Source organism: Lissotriton helveticus, chromosome 10 (assembly GCF_964261635.1).
Source record: "Lissotriton helveticus chromosome 10, aLisHel1.1, whole genome shotgun sequence".
Lineage (NCBI taxonomy): Eukaryota > Metazoa > Chordata > Amphibia > Caudata > Salamandridae > Lissotriton > Lissotriton helveticus.
The window spans coordinates 244,198,954-244,219,763 of record NC_136071.1 but is presented as its reverse complement, the minus strand read 5'-3'; the positions used below and the strand labels follow the sequence as shown (position 1 = coordinate 244,219,763).

Below are 20,810 nucleotides of genomic sequence, written 5' to 3'. Positions count from 1 at the left end.
GCTTTATGGTTCTTGTGCCTTTTCTTTAAGTGATTCAAATTGTTGGCATCTGGTTTGTTGTCTGGTTTAAAGTGCTCAGCCTTACTGATTGTGAGACATACCCTTTATTGTTACACATTCATTTCAATGGCGGCAGCGCACCTTTCTTTAGATGAACTCTGTCTAAAGAAAGAGGCGTGGATGCCACTAAACTGAATGAGCGGCATGGGCACTTTTACAAAAAAAAACATTTGTCAACTTAACAAACAAATGTATTGTTTTAGTAAAAGCATCCCATACCGCGCGTTCACTTAAATGGTGGCCAAGCACCTTTCTTGAGATGCAGCTCATCTAAAGAATTGGGTGCGGCTGCCATTAAAGTGACAGCGCGGCATGGGGCACTTTTAGAAGCATTTGCAATGGAGTAGGTCTCTCATTTGCGAGAGTTTAACCCCTTGCGTGCTGCGGATGGCCCCCGGCCGTTTGACGTCACGGTGGGCGTGTGCGGAAGACGGTTGAGGGTCGTCCGAACCCCGCCCACTCTTTAATTCGCCCGCACAGCACGAAAATTTGCGCAGTGCACAAGGGATTAAGCTACTGGCATTGTAAATGACAATGCCTTTTATTTATGTGTCGTTTTTTAAAACATAAATAAAAGGCATTGTCATTTACAATGGCAGTAGCTTAAACTCTCACACATGCAAAACCTATTGCATTGCAAATGCATGTTTACTTTACTGCAGGCAACACTGCCAATGCACTGATGTGACCACTACTGATAATCTTGGATGGGGTGGTTACTATCATATCACTAACAATAGTAGCTCGGGATGATTTTCACTGAGCATAAGTAGCTCTTATTATTAAAAATGTTGGATACCTCTGTTCTAGGGCAATTCAAATGGCAAGTCTAGGTTGATAGATGCAAGAAAGGCAATAGAGGAACAGACAAGCTGATTTAGACCCTGATAGAAACACAATTTCATGTGAATGAATCCGAGTGCATGATTACTCTGAGTAGGGATGTTGAATTCCTATACCCCAACGCCCAGTTTGGGGTCAAGGGCAACACGTTGTCATGTGTATTTTGTCCTTGGGACAAGTAGGCCCAACACCCTGCAGCACAAACCCTTTGGCTGCCACTTTGCAGTACCACATTATGGATCAGGGAAGAGCAACGTCTGCAGTTAATGTAATATTTTTGTCCATATGTCAATGCTGTTCAAACTTGTATTTATGGTTCATTAATTGAAAGACATAATTATTAGGGTGAGCGATCTAAGTAAATGTGTTGATCTTTCCTTTATTCTTAGATAGCTCACCTTAGGGCACCTGACCTTTCCGAGGCTACTCTCCGATCCACAGCGTTCTTGCCAGAAGACCGATTGCATGGAGAGAGGCAGCACGGATGGTGGTCGACTAGCCTGTTGACGGCCGCCATCTTTGAGCGGTTGATGCTCTAGTTGTTCCACATTGCTCTGTGTACTGGGCCTTGGCCCACGTACATGAAACAGGCCCTTACGCAGACGTGCAGCGCGCCTAAGGCAAACCCATCTGCCCCCATTGGCGCCTGAACGCCGCCAGAGAGGCTGCCTCTCGCTCCAAAGAGGTACATCAAAATGCCCCTACTTAAAAAAGCTGTAAGGGGAAAATATCCCAAATTAGTGGCCCGCTTTTTAGTCAGTGCTCAAGATGCAATCAGTTCCTGGCATAGCCGCCCCCCCCCCCGTGGCCACTCATCCTCACTTTCACCCCACAAACTTTCAAGGTTTAAATAATTATGCTTCCAGTAAGAAGACATATGAGAAGGGAGGTAAACAATACGACCTACAGGGTTCTATACCTTAACGCATGGTCCATTCCCAAACATGCGGCTGAAGTCTGGGATTTGTTAGACACCTTTAAACCAGACATCTGTTTCTTCACTGAAATATGGCTGCATAAGCTTGCCGCCCCATCTTTGGCCATTGCTTTTCCAGGAGAGTACAGAGTCTCTAGACTTGACAAAGTGGGGAAGAAGGGTGATGGTTTAGCCATTGCAACACGCTTACCTTTATGCATCAAGCTTTTGGACACAATCTCCTCCCCTAGCCTAGAGATGATGGCATTCAAATTGGAGTTTGCACAAGGCCCAAATTGGATGGCAGCTGTGGTCTATCATCCTCCGGGCGAAAATAAAAAAGTTTTTGGCGCTTCACTATTGGAATACCTTGCTCCCCTCACTTTGCATTCAGATAACTTTCTACTAGTAGGAGATTTTAATCATCATTTAGACATTCCTTCAGACTCTGATTCCGCCTGTCTGATAGAAGTATGGGATCTCTTGGTCTCTCTCTTAAAGTACTCAGCCCCACTCATATAGCGGGACGCACGTTCCATCTTTTCTAGTATACAGGACCTAGTAGTGGAACCTTCCATAGCTTTGACTTGAACCATTGTGCACTAAAATTCTCATTAAAAATCCCTAATGCTATCAACAAACATCAGTAGATCTTGGGATCTCGGAGACCATGGAGGAAAGTGACCCTTGTTTTTAAACCCCCAGTGTTTCAGGACTGTGCCGACAGTGATGCGGCACTGGAAACGCTGGAGGTCTCTTTGACTAAGGCTCTGGACACCATTGCCCCATGTAAAGTAGGCAAGACCTGGGAAACGTTAGCCCCTGCACCAACAGTCTTAAGAAAGAAAAAAGCTGCATGTAGGAAATGGGAAAGGAAATGGAGGAAATCAAAACAGGACCAAGATAAACTCGCCTATAAAATGGCTCTTAGAGCATACTTTAAAAAGTGCAACATCACTAGAAGATCCCATTTAGGGGCTAGAACCTGTGAAGCTAAAAATGCCTCCAAAGAGCTGTTCAAAATTCTTAAAGATTTCACCAACCCTAGGGTTAACAATCCTATCCTGTTGACTCAAAAGTTCTGTGATGATCTTGAAAATCACTTCAAGTTAACGATCGATAAAATCTATAGCTCTTTTAGCATAGAGGAAGAACTTAGCGTGGCATCATGTAACCATGAAGCTCCAGATCCTATCTCTCCCCCATAGGAAGTTTTTAATGCTATCAATCTGGAGCAAGTCCAGTCCTTACTAGCACAAATAAAATCTGGCTGCCCTCTTGAACAGGCTCCCCCTTTCATCATCTCAGATCTTGCCCCGGCCCTTGCGGCTCCTATCACTGAAGTCTGTAACTTATCACTAACCACAGCTACTTTCCTTCGGATATGGAAGAAGGCTCAAATAAGACCCATACTAAAATAAAACCTGGCCGAACAACAGGACTTGCAAAACTGTAGGCCCATATCACTTCTTCCTTTTTTTTCTAAAATAACGGAAGCATCAGTTAATAAGCAGTTAACTGAATGTCTTGAATTGAATAACTCACTTGACCCTTCCCAGTCAGGCTTCCGTGCGTCATATAGTACTGAATCCGCTCTAACGGAAGTAACGGATACGATTAAGCTGGCCTTAGATAAGGGGACACCAACCATGTTGATCCTCCTTGACCTGTCAGCAGCGTTTGACACCATCTCTCATCGAATCCTAGTGCAAAGGATACGAGAGATAGGTGTCAGCGGAATGGCGTTAAAATGGTTTGAAAGCTTCCTCGCGGACAGAACACAGCTAGTCCAACTAGATTTGTTTACATCTCAAATCACAGCTGTAGACAAAGGGGTCCCTCAGGGATCCATTTTAAGCCCCACTTTATTCAACATCTATGTGTCCTCCCTGGCCACCATTATTAGATCTTGTGGATTTGATACCATCTCGTACGTGGACAACACACAATTGATAGTCACCATTAACACAGAGCCTGCTACGTCCAGAGAACATTTTTAAAACATGTTCAAAACGGCAGTGTGGATGACTGCGAATTTTCTACAGCTTAACACAAGCAAATCCGAGATTTTGCTATTCGAAAGGCGGAGGAGTTCTGGTCGACTGATTGGTGGCCTTTTGAGCTGGGTGAACCCCCTACTCCCAAAAAATGGGTAAAAAACCTTTGTGTCCTGTTAGATGACAAACTCTCCATGGAAGAACATGTGAAAAGCATCTCGGGCACATGCTTCGGCCTGATGCGAATGCTCAGGAAGATATTTCCATGGATCCCTCTCTCACCAAGAAAATCTCTTATCCAGGCACTACTAGTAAGTAGACTAGACTATGGAAATTCCCTACTGGTAGGGATAAGGGAAGATCTACTCTCAAGGCTGCAGGTAGTGCAGAATACAGCTGCGCGCCTAGCTCTTAATCAGCCCTCTCGAACACCTTCCGAACACCTCCTGCGACTGCTCCACTGGCTACCCATCAGGAAACAAGAGTGTTTAAACGTCTGTGTCTGGTCTTTAAAACACTACAGGGGAATGGTCCAGGCTGCCTTAAAAAGAAGATAAAACCGTATGTTCCTTCCCTTCAATTGAGATCTAGTGGTCCGCGGATAGTTGCCTCCGCTTCTGCTCTGCCTGTTATTGTGGCGCCGAGAGATCCCCTTGGGGATGATTTGTTTTCCGCCTAATAAATAAAAATAATAGGAATAATCATAATGTTGTAAGCTCTGACTGCACTTCTTACAGTGATTCCAGTATAAAATGTGTACACACATTTTCAAAGTTTAGCAGTATGAGGCTATGTATAATGCTCCCAGAATGCTCTCTGATTTGATGCAAATATTTGCAGGAGCTTGAAAGCAAGATTGATGATTCTTTGCTTTCAAAATAAAATGTTCATAAAAAAATGAAAGCAGGAAAAAAATAAAATTTTCTTAAGCTACTGTAAAATTTCAGGTACCATTTCTTTGCAGCATCATTTAGTAACATGTGTTGATGTACGCTAGTATTTCCCAAAAATAATCTTAATGGAAAATCAGAGTAAACAGTAAATCATAAATAAAATATATAAGCATTGGCAAAGCCAGTAGGTCTGAAATTGGTGGTCAGCTTTTTAGTTTTGTCAATGTGTGAATTGTTTTGGCATGGTTTTTGTAAACCTGTATTGGTGTGGGAGCTGCCGGGCCCTCACCATCATAACAAATATTGGGAAAAGCAAAACTTGTTTTTGGTCTCAAAAAGCACACACTGCCACAGTAGTTACTGGCACTGAACAAAACTACTTTGTGTGCCGATATGCTCTTTGTGAAAGAGCAGAATGCTGTCACTCACAGTGTAGCCAAACGATAGAGAGAGAGAGAGAGAGAGAGAGAGAGAGAGAGAGAGAGAGAGAGAGAGAGAGAGAGAGAGAGAGAGAGAGATCGAATTTTAATAAACCCAAAAGGTCATGGTCAACGACAGATCAAATTAAGGTCCCAATTATTAAAAAAAAGTCTCAAAAGTGAACCCATGATATACGTCCTTGCAGCTATACGGCTTTCGTGAATTTACAGAAGTAGGACAAGAAATAGTACTCCTAGAAAATATTTGTGAACTGCATTTTAGCATGAGCAAATATGCATGTGTAGATTTACTCAAGCGAAAATCTGAGTGTCCGCAAGTTCACTTTCCCGCCCCTGCGAAGATGCTTGAGGTACATCTGAACAAGCACCTCGCGGCCTTTGTGGAATGCTCGGGCTGCTTGGACTCCTCCCAGCATGGATTTAGGAGGGAACATAGTACCGAGTCGGCCCTCACCATCGTGCTTGACAACATCCGCACGACAGTGGATGGGGGCCAGACCACCCTCCTGGTCTTGTTGGATCTAACTGCGGCCTTCGATACCCTCTCCCCCTCAGTACTTACATCTCGTCTGAGGGATGTGGGGGTGAGGGGCGCAGCTCTAGATCTACTGACCTCTTTCCTTGCTGGGAGGGAACAGAGAGTCAAATTGGGTGAGTTTCTATCTCCATCCCGATCTGTGCTATGTGGGGTCCCTCAAGGGTCGGCTCTTAGTCCGACCCTATTTAACATCTACGTGACCCCACTGGCCAGACTAATAAGAACTTTCGGGATGGAGGTAGTCTCTTATGCCGATGACACCCAAATACTCGTCTCTCTCTCCCATTCAGATGTGCAGACCGCCTCCAAGTTTAGATCTTGTATGGAGGCGGTTGGTCACTGGATGATTCAGAACTCTCTTAAACTGAATGGGGAGAAACATCTGGTCAGCCAGCTGGTGGCCTGACTCGCTTGGAGTGTGCCCTTCCCCCACAACATCTGCTAAAAATCCTGGGGTGATGATAGATCCTGCCCTGGATATGGGCAGACAGGTGAGTAGAACCATTTCCACCTGTTGGGGCTTAATCCATACCCTGCGAAGGATCAGGAAATACCTTTCGTTACAGTCCAGAAAACAAATAGCTGTTGCACTCATTGGCTCACGCCTAGACTACTGTAATGCGCTGTATGCGGGGCTAAACAGGAGCCTCCTGCAGCGCTTACAGGTGGTTCAGAATGCCACAGCCAGATTCGTCCTGGATGTTCCCAGACGCAGCTCGGCCACGTTAGCCAGGAAAACATTGCACTGGCTTCCGGTAGAATGCCGAGTACGGTTCAAAGTCCTATGCATGACATACAGAGCCATCACAAAAAACAGTGACTCGGGAGTGGGCTCCATCATCTCCCACTATACTCCTGGAAGGAACCTGCGTTCCTCCGGGAAACTGCTTTTGTCTGCTCCTCGCATACGAAGAGCCAAATGGGGTGGTAGGGCCTTCTCCACTCTAGCTCCCAAGTGGTGGAATGATCTCCCTCTCGATCTTAGGTCCCTGCCATCGCTACAGACATTCCGCAGTGCCCTTAAAACTCGCCTCTTTTTGCAAGCCTATGTGTAAGGATGAATTGTTCAAACTTTCTGATTTTATTGTTAGGCGCCTTGATACCTGCGGGTCATTGTTCTGCGCATTATACATTTTTATCAATCAATTTTTTATCAATCAATCAACCACTTTTTTCCCGCCCCTGGAAGAAGGGTTACTCTGCCATTGTCAGGAGTAAATTTCCAACATTTCTCTATTTGGGAAAAGATTAGAGAAGAGCTGTTGAAAATCCTAAAAACATGCAAGTCAGTAGGTTTGCACACTCAAAAGTGCATTCTAACCCTGGAACTATTGCTTACCACTACCTTCAGCCCCAGTATGTAGATCTGCGGAAGCGTGGCAAGATAAGGGGATTGCAAGTATTCAAACACTACTATGGTATGAGCCCTGGCATAATCAGAGAGGCTATATAAGTGCTCCTATTTAATGAGATCGCTGCCATAATTTGCTGCCGCACTACATGGCACGAAAGGGACACGTGGATTTTGTTACTGGACAAGTCGATTTATGAAGCAACCTGCCCCATGGACAAGTAGATATTTTATTAAATTCCACCCCTGTACTCTACATTTTTAGAGACAAGCACACTTAAAGAAAATGTTTAAATCAGTATAACCTTATCAGTGACGAAAACTACGGCATAAAGGTACAGAAATATTCATTGCTTTACCACCAGCAAAAAGCCAGAAGGTAATTTCTAGACAAAAATGGAAAACCTCATGCAGAAACTTTGTATGCTATTCATCACTTTTCTTCTTGAAACTTACTAAATCTGGGGATAAAATTAGTTGAAACGTCGATTTTTGCATGTACAAATTTAGCAAGACACTGTAAATGACCCGTTCCCCTCTCTGCAGTCAGCTCATTGTGATCCCCACAACCAAGGAAGGAGGGAGTCAGCAGAACCTAAAAGCAAGTGCATATTACAGATGATTCTACAAAGCAGAGGCACACTTAGAACGCACTTCAAAAGGCAACAAACAGTGCCCAGCAGATAGCCACTGCTGAGCCAAACGAGAGGGCGTCACTTGGAGATATGAAATAGCCCCCTACTCCTGACACGTAAGCCATAGGCATATCATCTTGTAGAAGGATGCATTCACTGCACAACATGAACTGGTTTTCTATAGTAAATAGGTGTCAAGTGACAAATAACAAACTTTCTTTTACACAGTGCCTGCTGACAGTAGAGACTACATAGCAATATAAAGAACACGATATAGTATTATTAAATTCAATGGCGGTCATTTTTTATCAAACTCAGGAATATGAAAAGACTGAAACTACCTTGCTGGATGCAGGTTGCATACAGATGGCTGTAACAGGCACATTCGCCAGTTATCTGTATTGTATTATTTTGCAATTGCATGTGTATAGCACTTTCTACCCCTTAGAGGTTTTGAAGTGATTTACGGTAAGTAGCATGCTACTCAGGAACCCAAGGCTAGTTGTTAGTCCAGTGGATTAATTGGCTATTACATTTAGTCTTGTGCATTCAGGAAAAATATTCCATGCATTTACTTACATATTCTTTGTGGCTAATTCAAATGAATGAAAGGGAGTTACATGATCTCTTTAGTAGGGGCCTTGTCACATCATACTGGTGATTGGTTAAAAGTATAGAGGACTAAAAGAGACTCCATATTATTTGATTTCAATGAAAGGAGAACTTGTGATCTACAGAATGAGGTGTAGCATAGCAGAAATACATCATACGAAATAAAGAAGGGATAAGCAACTTCGAGTAATATAAGCATAAGGAGAATAGGACATACAAAGCACGGTAGTTAAGGGTCGTTTGTTCAATAACAGGAAAGAAGTGGCGACGTTTGATAATAGTAAATTAAGGACACTTTTCATGCAGAATCTCAGCAACATAAGGGAGGGGAAATGCCAGAAATTGCATATCTTAAGGTATAGAAAGAACGACAATATTTGGTAATGACATCGTATTTCTAATATGTGCTTCTGTTAAGTACTCAAATCTGATTCACTCTAAACCTGTCCGCAGATAGGGTTTATTTTTTTCTCCCACAAGGTTTTTGTCAAGTAGGACCAAGCATCTGCCATGGCGATCTAATGGCCAGGCTTCATCGTGTGCATCCACTCTTCATGAAAATGCCACATCTGGGTGTACTTGATGGTCAGGTTGGGAATAACTGGTTCTTATACCTAGTTTAAGAACGCAAGTCTGCTAGGAGGCACCTGCACTGTTCTCTTCAAATTGTACGTGATGATTAATTTTTGTTATAATCAACATATTTCTTGCAAGCACATTTTCCTTACTTGTCTTCTTTTTATTTTCGTAGCCTATACAGGGAACTGGTGCTTGCAATACAGAATAAAAAAGTAACCATTCCATCAGCTTCACGAGTCGAGATCCAATGACTTTGCCAATGTTTGTCAAAACATTTGTTTTGAAATCATCTATAATTGATGGAACTGTTGGGACTACTATTTGCACATAAAGTTATATAACTGGTTTGGCTGAAAGGTCCCTGACTTCCAAACTAAATTGGCATAAGTTGTGCATGAGTGTCGAAGCTTTAGTAAGCGCTATCTACTGATGTTATTTCAAGCATTTCTTTTCATAAATTCCGGTATATTTACAGTTTGCCACTCTTTGACAGTCCCTTTAATATCATACAAAGTCTAATTTGTTTAACGAACATGATCTGGTTTAAGTTGTAAAAATTACCAAATTATTTATCTTCCAATATTCATGCACCATATTGATTTGCCCTGGTAGTCCCATTGCATACTACAAAGCATTTAAAAATACCTACAAGTGATCTTTGTTGTAAAGGCTTCAATTCACTTTAGAGTTTGCTGCAGGTCTTCCAAGAAAACGAAAATTGAATCGGAGCAAGTGACCAACATTGCTTAAGGATGTTAAATGTGTCTATTTTGTTGTTACTTCCCTGGTTAATCCTACTAAAACTTTAGCTCATATATCAGTGTGTAAAGCAATAAGTGATTTATGATTTATGAAGCCCATTACGAATTCCCTGTATAGCCAGATTTTTTTCCACAAAGGAATGTGCTCCACTGAATCAAATGTGGACAGAAAATCCACACAGCAAACACCATTACTGAAGGACTTATGCACGATGCTGCACTTGTTATTCTTTTGTAGTTTTTATCTTGCATACACTAAGTGTTTTCTTCTTCCTTTGATTAAGAGCCGTCATTTTAGCAATTGCAGAGAATCTAATGAGGCATTTCTCCGATTAGAAGATGAGGATATTATTAACTGTGTTAAGCTGTTTTTGAAATTTGCAGTGCAGGCAATGTCTGCAATGCAAATTTAGTCTGTTCAAGAGTTTGCATTTGCACTTTAAAATCTGTTCTGATATGCACTGTGATGTTTTTAATATATTTTTATCACGGTTTTACTCTGTACTTTTATGTCATAGATCTGAACCGAATAAAGAATTTATTGATTGATTGATTGACTTTTGCACTAGATAATTAAGTTCAGATATATGATGTTGTGTACTCTGACAAGTCAAAAACTCACATATTCCATTGAGATCAAATTATTTTTGCGTACCCAATACTGTGGAGCTTTTAGGATTTTATGAGCCAAACCCTTAGAGTATGCGCCCAATAGAATATTAACCGGTATAAAGAGGAGTCTCTTGTTTACTTTTTCAAATATCGGTTTAATTAAAAAGCCAATCCAAGTCAGGAGATAGGCTGATGGGCGGGCGGGTGGCACCAGTAAAAATGGAAAGAATTCTGCCCACAAATTAAGACTCTTGTTTTATCACCAATTTGGGGTTCCATCTGAGACAGGTGCTCTGAGGTCATTTGTCAGCTTGACAGTTTAGTTTAGATTGCAATCACTTCATCTATCCATACCTTCTTCTATAACTGAATTCATATTCATAACTGTCGAGGGCTTTGTACATAGAATACCAAAATATTCTGCCCACTGCTGCTCTGCTACGTACAAGTCATGTTTTTGTAATGTCTCACCATTCTCACTGAAACCAAATCACAAAAATCTATTGCACCATTTTTTAAGTATTGCCTTTATTTTCAACTGGCTCTTAATTACCACCTTCCTTTTCTTCCTTCTGACTAATACCGAATATTCGATTTGATGTCTTGTATATTTAGACAGATATTCATCTCCACTATTCTTCAACAAATTTTTGGAGCCTTGCCTCATCTAACAGATTTTTTTTACTAGTGTTTCACCCGATACCAAATCTCCATTCAATTTCACACATGAAAAATACTGTAGAACCTAGACGGCATAATGAGGTTACAAGTATCTGACTGCTTGCTTTCTTACTATTGCATAGTCACAAATTGCTTTTGTAAATTTGCTTTCATATAATTTCTGCGAATTTTCATACAACTATGGCACAATGCTTAGGATCGGAGTTAACAAACAATTTTCTAAGAAGAAAACAAAAATAACAGCATGAGCCAATGATGAATAGAAATAAATTAACATAGGACAAAAGGATTGCATCCACTTTGCATCAACGCTTTAGCAAATGCAAATAAGTAAATGTACGAAAATTACAGGGCACGATGTGGGGAGAAAAGGCAGCTTTGTTCGAACTGTAAGTAAGCTCTTAAACAGCCCAAGAAGAGATCTCTACAGCGACAAAAAGTTTCAGTAAGTGTGGCATTGGCTTTCTTTTGCATTTGAAGGCAAAGACCGAAACGGAATCATCTATGAAATTCGTGGGAGTGATGTGTCTAACAATATACCAAACAATAACAACAGATACAGAAAAATAATGAAATCTATTAACAAAAATAAACAAAAAAGGGAAAATGTATGTAGGAAATCAGATGCTTGAGGAACACAAAAATCTATACAGGGAACTGGTGGATCAGAGTGGGGAAAAAATAAAGGAAAAAAATGGATCAAACCAAAGGCAATTGAAGAAGTCTTGTATCCAAAGTGGCAAGCCGATGATAGCAGTCTACAATGAATATTTACTAAAAACTCTCATTGCATGGGTCGTCAGAGGCTAGTAGTGATGAGATGGTCATGGCTGTCCTGCATTCGTCTTTTCACTAAGGTTGGATTTGCATGCTTGTACTTCAGCTGTATCAATGTGTTATAAGCAATTAGCGTTGCTGCTTACATCTGAAACCCTTTGAAAAGTCTAGAAGTCCTGACAAAGTGGTAATGGTGTTCTTAAACCCCGTTTCTCTCTGTAGCCCACCAGGTGAATAAGATTCTGTGAACTGGCTAACAGATTGTAGGGCCCCTGAGCCATGTCAAGCTCTTAGCCTCCCCTGCTTTAAAACTATGGAGGAACGACTGAGCCTGTTAAAGTGATTGGTTTGCAGCAATTCCATATTCAAGCCAGAGAGAGGATAACTTCTTTCAGCACTTGTCTAATAATGTGTTGTCAAAGGTCCTGCAGGAGAGAAAGGAGTCTTCTAGTGTGAGGTATCCAGGTTAGTTCTGAAGCAATAATAATGCAAGCACAGTCTAAAGATTAATTTGAATTCCATTCAAGGGTATCCTATGCGAGTCTTCCAAAAAAGACTGTGGATTATCCTCCTATTTCCCTTCACTGTGACGAGTCCTCTCCTGGGAATGACTGAGCCTGGTGGCCATTATATTTGCCAGTGGATTTTCTAAACGCTGATGCCGAGATTTGCATGGTTCTTCAACTCCTTTTACCAACTGCACTCCATACCACCCAATTTCACATGTCCAGCCCGGACTGCCAAGCCAGGTCCTCCCTGGACCGGAAACAAGCACCCTGTGACCGGTTTTGGGGCATCACTCCTCATCAGCCACGCTAGCTTGAATCCAGTGGTGCAGCGAGCACGGGCTCACATCTGAGCATACCCTTCCCACTTAGTGTGACGAAAACAAAAATAACCAATGATGGACGAAATGCTGAACAATGCAAACATTCTACCCCAGTCAGAAAGATCTGGGTTTAATTCATAGTTCTTTTGCACACCACACCACACCAGGTTGGACCTAGCCATAATGCAAATCAGTATTCACCTTTTTCCTCCAGAAAACAGTCCTACGTGGCTAAGGGTATGCCCAGACTTGGGTCTCTTGCTTATTGTGTCACTGGATTTAAGCTAGCCTGGCTGATGAGGGGTGAAACCGGTTCCAGGATGCTTGTTTCAGGTCCAGGGAGGGCCTGGCCTGGCAGTTCGGGCTGGACTGTTCCCATGAGGAACAGGGTCAAAACTGATTTGCAAATGACTGGGTCCAAACTAGGTTGGCCTAGTGAGCAAAAAAATGATGGATTAAACCCAGATCTCTAACTTGGGGTGAGTGATGGTAAAGTTTCTGCACTCTGTCCATCATCTTGTTGTGTTTGGTAAAGAACTATCAAATTACTTAAGGAAAAGATAATCACAGGCTTAAATAAGGACTGTGTGTTTTTTCTTCAGTGTCCAGCCGGACATAGAAGTATTTATTTAGAATATTCGAAGAATTTATACATTTAATAAAGTGAAACAAGTCACGCATTAATAACTGGGCACAAGCCTGTACCAAGTCAGGAAAGGACAATACATAGGAGAAGGAACAGTGAGAGGGAGAAAATAACAGGCAACAAGGTTGGAGAAAAAAAGGCGGCTTACAATACAATAAAATCTTAAGTAAGCTCTGACCCACAGTAACTGCGACACAAATCACAAATTGCAAAAAGAGCAGTACTGTACAAACAGTCGACGAACGTTTCGATCCCTATCTCCAAGGTTATATTGGGATCATCTTCAGGACTACAATAAAAGAGCTTTGCCTGGTTGAATGCAATTTACATGAGCCGTGGCACTTGGAATTAGCGCAAGCGTAGGCAAGGTCCCGGTTACGGCTGGGGCCGCAGGCATGTTTCCTGGGGTTTTGGAGGACCTTAAGACGAAGACGCCTCTTCAAGACGAACCGCTATTGTAAGCGTGTGTGGACGATAAGATGGGTCCCGTCATCCAGCCATCACGCTGACCAGACGGGACCCATCTTATCGTCCACACACGCTTACAATAGCGGTTCGTCTTGAAGAGGCTCACGCCACCTAACGTGCTGCCCAACCCCCAATTATTAATTAAGGTCCTCCAAAACCCCAGGAAACATGCCTGCGGCCCCAGCCGTAACCGGGACCTTGCCTACGCTTCAAAGCAAGGCCTCCTAGAAGTGTCATTGCTGCACCTCTACCCAAGACGTGAACGCGCTAATTCCAAGTGCCACGGCTCATGTAAATTGCATTCAACCAGGCAAAGCTCTTTTATTGTAGTCCTGAAGATGATCCCAATATAACCTTGGAGATAGGGATCGAAACGTTCGTCGACTGTTTGTACAGTACTGCTCTTTTTGCAATTTGTGATTTGTGTCGCAGTTACTGTGGGTCAGAGCTTACTTAAGATTTTATTGTATTGTAAGCCGCCTTTTTTTCTCCAACCTTGTTGCCTGTTATTTTCTCCCTCTCACTGTTCCTTCTCCTATGTATTGTCCTTTCCTGACTTGGTACAGGCTTGTGCCCAGTTATTAATGCGTGACTTGTTTCACTTTATTAAATGTATAAATTCTTCGAATATTCTAAATAAATACTTCTATGTCCGGCTGGACACTGAAGAAAAAACACACAGTCCTTATTTAAGCCTGTGATTATCTTTTCCTTAAGTAATTTGAAGCTTAGGACCTTTGTTAACTTAAAAACTAGTACTACCCGGAGTCCTTCGCAACCTTTACGGGTTCCCTTGTTTTAGATACCAATGGTAAAGAACTATGGCAGCTATGAAAAGCTGCATCAGAAGTCAAACCCTGTATGTATGTGTAGGGAAGTAGGATCTGATTTCATGGTTACTTCCACTTTTTGCTGGTGTTATGCTGTTTTCTGACTAGTCTGACTGGGATCCTAATAATCGGAACCCCAGTCACTGTGCCTTCTCCCTAAATTTGAGAATGGGAAGTACTTTGGCAAATCCACAATTGGCTGCTCGTGTACCCTTGTAAGTCCCTAGTATGTGGTACTAAGGTACCCAGGGCATAGGTACACCAGGGGTCTCCTATGGGCTGCAGCATGTATTATGCCACCCACGAGACCACTTAAACTGTGACTACGGGCCCGCCATTGCAGCCTGTGTGAGTGGGTGCTTGCACCTCTCACCACAGACATAAGTTTCCTTATATCAGAGGTCACTACACTTAAAACCAATAAGTCACCCCTATGGCAGGCTCTTCAGCCCTGAGGGCAGGGTACATGGTTACAAGTGTGAGGGGGGCCCCTGCATGAGCAGGGCACCCCTACAAACCCCAGAGTTAGTTATCAAGGCTTTGTAAGCGCGGTCAGCCATTTAATACATATAGTGGACATCAAGTCAATTACGAGATGTCTAACTATATATTGGCTGCAGCGAAACCGGTCTTGTTTGGTATCAAACATGTTGGAATCCTACCCCAACACCGATTCCAGTGTTGGATGTAGGATCCAATATACTGGGGGGGGGGGGACGAGGGGGGCTCCCCTAGGGTGCCCCCCGTTATTCCCAGTACCAGCCTTGCAGGATTTAACAGCAAGCTAGTGCTGCTGCAGACCAGTGACATGTTTCAACTCTCCTGCTGCTGAGCTGAGCTCAAGCAGGGTAAGGCAAAACAATAGGCTTCCATTCACAGGGAGATGTTACCACCTTCCAGACAGGACCTAGTGTATTGGGCTGGGGTGGGGACGGTTGCCAGCGCCACCAGACTGCATTGAAGGGCACATTTGGTGCCTTCCTTGCATACTCCAGTTTGAGCCAGTTCAGGGATCCCTTGGCTCCGGCTCCGGCTCTGGCGTGAAACTGGGCAAAAGACATGGGAGTATCCTCCCCTCTGTCCATCCCCTCCTCTGGGAGGGATCACTGAATTGTCCCAACCCTTTCCCTAGGGTACTTAACCGCATCGGTGCGGCGCATTTTCCCGCTGTGCGCTGAAGATTTGAAAATCCCGCGGTTCATGACGAGCTCAGCTCGTCATGAGCGTACGAGAGGTGTAGCTCATGACGAGCTCAGCTCGTCATCAGCATCGAAGGTGTTAAGAGCTTACCTGTGTGTGACTCTTCAGTTTCGTCTTGCGACAAGTTTCAAACTTGAAACCACTTTAACCGTCTGGGCAGCGTGGACTTCACCTTGAACCGAGACTGCAGCAAGGAAGACTCTTGAGGCTCCTAGTCTACCTGTTCTGCAAGTCTTCTTCGTCGTCTGTGCCTGTTCTTCACCCAGGTTCCTCTACCAGGCCTGTGGGCATCAAAGACACCCGAAGGAATCTCCATTGGAGTGAAGGAGTCACTCCCCTGAATCTGCAGGCACTGCAACAAAGCTGACCAGTCTGCTGCTCCTGATGTCCCACTGACTCTGAAAGGCCCAGCAACACACATGGTGGTTCTCCAACCCCCTCAAGGCCTTGCATGTCCTCTCAGCAAGTTTGAGGCCAGTATCCCTCGTCTGAACCGCTTGAACAGAACCCATGTGCACCGCGTCGACTTGCCGTTGCCAAGGCTTGTTGGCTCTGTCCTCCAGAGATCTTCTGTAACAAGAAGCTCCAGCCCCCAGCATCTCTTCCTAACAAGGTCTTAGTCTCTCCGCATCTTCTGCACGGTGGGCCTGCATTTATGGTGAGCTGCTCGAGATCCTCTTGCGACTCCTGTGTCTTAGACCTGTGGGTGCTCTTGGGGGTCTTCTTTGGTTTCAGTGAACTCCCCTGCTTGCTCAGGGCCTACTCTGACTCTCATGCACTTGGTGAGTCCCTTGGACTCTGCTGGTCCCAACGCTGCACCTTTTTTATTTCCCACATCTGTTGCTGCTGCCAAAGCTTGTTGATGCTCCCGCCGGATAGTATACGACTTCTGACAGCTCGTGAGTGGCTCCTGGTCAACCACAGTGTCGCCTGGTCCTCACTGCTGCAGTGACAAGGTCACCGTCATCACTTCATCAACTTCCGTCATTGGTGGTCATTGGTCTTCCGTGCCTCCAGGTCACCTCTGAGTGGCATAGACTCTATCTCCTCTGCTTGCAGGTATTTCTCTTCAAGAATCCATCCTTGGATTCCACCGGACTCTTCCACCTTCAACGCCAGCGGCATCTTTCCTGAAGTCCTCCATTGTGGTCTACAGCGGTTTCCGACGTCACTTCGCACCTATGCACCCGGCTTCCCTGGTGCAGGTATTCTAGTTCCTGGGGTATCCACTGGTGCGGTGACTCTCCAACCTTCTGTCTTCCACTGGGTTTCTTCAGGGTCCACTGGGAAGGGACCTTCTTCTTGAATACTGCAACCGCGACTTTTCCAATTGATTTGCACGGAGTACGCGGCTGTGTTTCCACTCTGCACACAGCCTCCGTGGGGTTCCTGGGTACTTACCTCGGGTGGTTCCTTGTGTCCCCAGGTCTTCTGGTCCAAGTCCCGACTTTGGTCGCCATTCACATACCACTTCTTTAGTATATGGTTTAGTCTCCCCCTGGAGACCACTGTGTATTTGTGCTTAATTACCTGTTTACATTTGATGTTTTGAGTATATTGTGTTGATATCTCCAGGCAGGAGATATACCAATGTGTTAGTGAGTGTGTATAATAAATACACCTATTTTTAACTACACTGTGTTATTCTTTTTCGTTTAACCTACACTATATGATTAGTTCTGATAAAACAAGCTGCTAAACACTCCTTCTTGACTAAGCCTGAAGGCTGCTCTCCACAGCTACCACTTAAGAGAGCTTTCAATGGTTGTCTAAGACCACTAAAATCACCATAAGGGTTGTTTGGATTAGTACAAGGTGCTTCACTTAAATAAGTGTGCAACATATACATAGCGAGCCTCCTGCAGTATGTTATTGTAACTCAGTAGCATAGTGTGTCTTAGCACATGACTTGTGCATAAACTACATTATAGCTTGGAGAGGAGGGGGCTTGTGGCATGATGGAGGACAAACACCAACAACTATAACTAATGAAAGTCCATCATGTCTTCAAGCATTTCCTAGAAAGCAGAGAGAAATAGTGGGGTGCAAGGGTCTTTTGAGACCCTTTTTAGTTTCTTTGGATGACAACTTGAATGCGAAACAATGGTTCTGTACACAGATAAACAAATTCAAGAAAGAAAAAAACAGAAATATTAAGATATTGTTGCCAATGTTTCAGAGTACAGAAAGACTACGCATATGTTAAAAGTGCAATGGAATATATCCTGTACATATAAATGCCCGGAGCAGGTTTTTGTCCTGCCCTGGGGAAGGCTGTGGCTGGAACAACTCAGATGCTTCTTGATCGCAGAAAAATTCTTCCGATCTGTTTCTCCTAAATAAAAAGCTTTCCGAGAACCCCAAAAACATTGGAGGGCTGTTAGTTTAGGAATGTTTCACAGGTGAAGCGTAGGATTAGGAACTTTAATGGACTGTTTATGTACCCTGTCTGCTATATTCCGGTATTCTGAAAACTTTTTTCATGTTTTAAAGTGTATTTTACATCATTGTACTTTTTACAATACTACAGGTATGCGGTTGTAAAAAATAAATAAATATAAAAAAAAAGAACAATTAAATGGAATCTATTATTGAATAATCAGGCAACTGTGAAACCGGAAGCGGTAACAGATTTTTTTCTGAAAACTGCCTTAAATAAATGAAGGGTTAAGACACACCCTCCTCGTACATCGATCCATTGTCCTACAGTTTTGGGTTACCCTGACCCTTTATCTTATATTAAGACTACCAGTTTTGATTCTAATAATACTGTAGAACTAACTTGTGAAGTGGTGGTATATTTGAACCTGTTTACTGCCAAGAGCATCACAGCTGCCGAGAGGCTCCAAGTCATGAGTGACACTGCCTGACAGCCTTGGCTTCTTACCCAACGCCACCGCCTGCTATATCCTGTAGTTTCAATTTTCACAAAGTATTGGCTGAAACATTCCCAGCATGCAAAGGGCTACTGGCTGCCAAGGATTGGCTGACGGTGTCAAACATGACATGTGGCCATATTACAACTAATCAACAGAAGTTCCAAAAATCGACCCACCTGCATGCAACTACTGTAATCTGCGAGTAATTGAATTTTGGCGTAATGTGCGGGGAGGGAGCAGGAAAGTTGGAGAGAGACACGTGACAGAGGGGACTGACGGGGAGGGCCTGTCCCGAGACAGTGGTGCAGGCGAGAGGGCGTGGGCACAGAGAATGGGCGGTGCAAGGGCGTCTGGTATGCAGCTAGGAGTGTAGTGATCAGAAGCCATGGAGAGGTTGCTAACCTATTGCGTTTCCCAGTTCTATGATTAGGTAACTCGTGTTAGCAAACTTATAACGTTTCCCATTTCTGTGATTAGGTAACCCGCCCAGTCCAGGTTTCTGTTTTGTATTCTGGGACTGCAAGTCCCAAAAGCAAAACACAAACCTGGTTTGGACGAGCTCCTCAGGGGTGAGAGTGCAGATGATACATAACGAACTAGAGGGTGCAGCGGGAGTAGAGTCAGAATGTTTAAAATGTTATTTAATGTATTTATTTTATGCGTTTTTATATAGCGCGGACTTTACCAGAAGGTGTCGGAGCGCTTCACAATAGGCACAGAAATGATAGATAAGGAGAAAATGACAAGTGAGCATGTTACAAAAGCAAACGTTACGTTACATGAGGCAATAGTGACAATTGTGCATGCATCAAGAGCAAACAAAATACAATAGGTGGTAAACGATAAGTTACATGAGGGGGAAAAAGTGACGTGTGTGCGTGTTACAATAGCGTGCAAAGTAAAAGTAGAGGTATAAAACTGCAATAAAGGGCAGATACTCAAAACACAAGAACAAACGTTGCGCTACATGAGGCAATGGTGGCAATTGTGCATGTATCAGAGGCATACAAAATACAAGAGGTAGCAAAGGATACATTGCACGATGAAAAGTGACGTGTGCATGTTACAAAAAAGTACACAATACAAGTAGAAGTATATAGGTTGCACAGGGTACAAAAGAGAAGCCAGGCGGTGCACGCGCATGCACAAGACAAGTAGGGAGTCGGAAGGAGCGGTGCACGCGGAGGTCTGTCTGTCTTACCTTTCTGTGGGGTCCGGGCAGGGCTAGGCGGGTTCGGGCTCGGCACCCCAGGATCTCTGCCCCCCGCCTCATCCTGCATGTTGAGTCCCCGGGGAGGAAGCGCTGGTAGGCGGGCACTGAGGGCTCGGGAACGTCCCTTGGCACGGGCTTCTCTGCGGTGCAGGAGGGGCGGGCTGCTGCTCTCGGTACTTGGGGTGTTCCCACTGCTGCACGAACTCTTCCTGCACACGGGTCTGCACGCAGAAGTATTGCACGGTCGCCGCTCCGCATGCACGATTTCTTTCTGCGCGCAGCGACGCTTCTGCTGCAAGAACCTGACTGTGCAGAAGCGACCCGCGCAGTGCAATTAAATATAGCACGGTTATCTAATGCAATTGGGTACTGCACGTGCACTTTGCTGCTGCACGCTCTCCGCCTGCACAGGGGTAGTGTTACTGCGTGCACTCTCGCTGACCCCGAGTGCTGCCCCCTGCACACCAAGCTGTTCCTCCTGCAAAGGTTCTTCTTGGTTCCAGCGGAACGCGCTCAGGCAGCAAAACCTCTTCCTGCAAAGCGCGCTTCCTGCACCAGGGACCGTCCTGCAGCTCCCTCAACCCTTGCACGGAGCTCCGCACTGCACAGGGGCACGACCCTGCTATGCAAGCTTTCTTTGCACCGCTGCACAGCGCCTGCGTCACGCTCGGCTCTTGCACGGGGGTCTGGTGGTGCGCCGCACCGGTGTATTGATTGCACAAGTGCAATCTCCTGGAGCACCTGACAGCTGGCAGGAGGAAGCGGTGCAGAGCCTGGATCCCGCCTCCCCGGCGCCGCTGCCGCTCGCCTGATCCTGTAGCGCTGGTGACCCCGCCTCGCGGGAGGAGGGGCCACTCACAGCGTCAGCAGTTCTAGGGGAGAGTTAGCGGGGACGCGGCGCGCGCTCCGCGGACGGCCACGAGCCCAAGCACAGCTCCAGTGACGTCAGAAACCTTCTAACTGAACCTGCAGGTATTAGTCTTTGCTGAATATCTTCCTCAACCTGAAGTTTCTGATAATACTGCCAATTGCAAAATGTCATGTCCGAGA

At 44.4% G+C, this 20,810-nt stretch overlaps 1 protein-coding gene across 2 annotated transcripts in view; it reads right to left on the bottom strand.

Moving 5' to 3' along the window:
• Positions 1-20,598, bottom strand: part of MAP2K3 (mitogen-activated protein kinase kinase 3) — a 470,125-nt gene extending 449,527 nt beyond the window's left edge. Inside the window, exon 1 of one of the 2 annotated variants that reach the window (XM_078665238.1) lies at positions 19,749-20,598. In XM_078665238.1, coding sequence (XP_078521364.1) covers positions 19,749-19,827 — 79 coding nt within the window. In that variant the 5' untranslated portion in view covers positions 19,828-20,598. The remainder of the gene's footprint in view (positions 1-19,748) is intronic. The other variant, XM_078665237.1, reaches the window with a different exon arrangement.
• Positions 20,599-20,810: the final 212 nt, after the last annotated feature.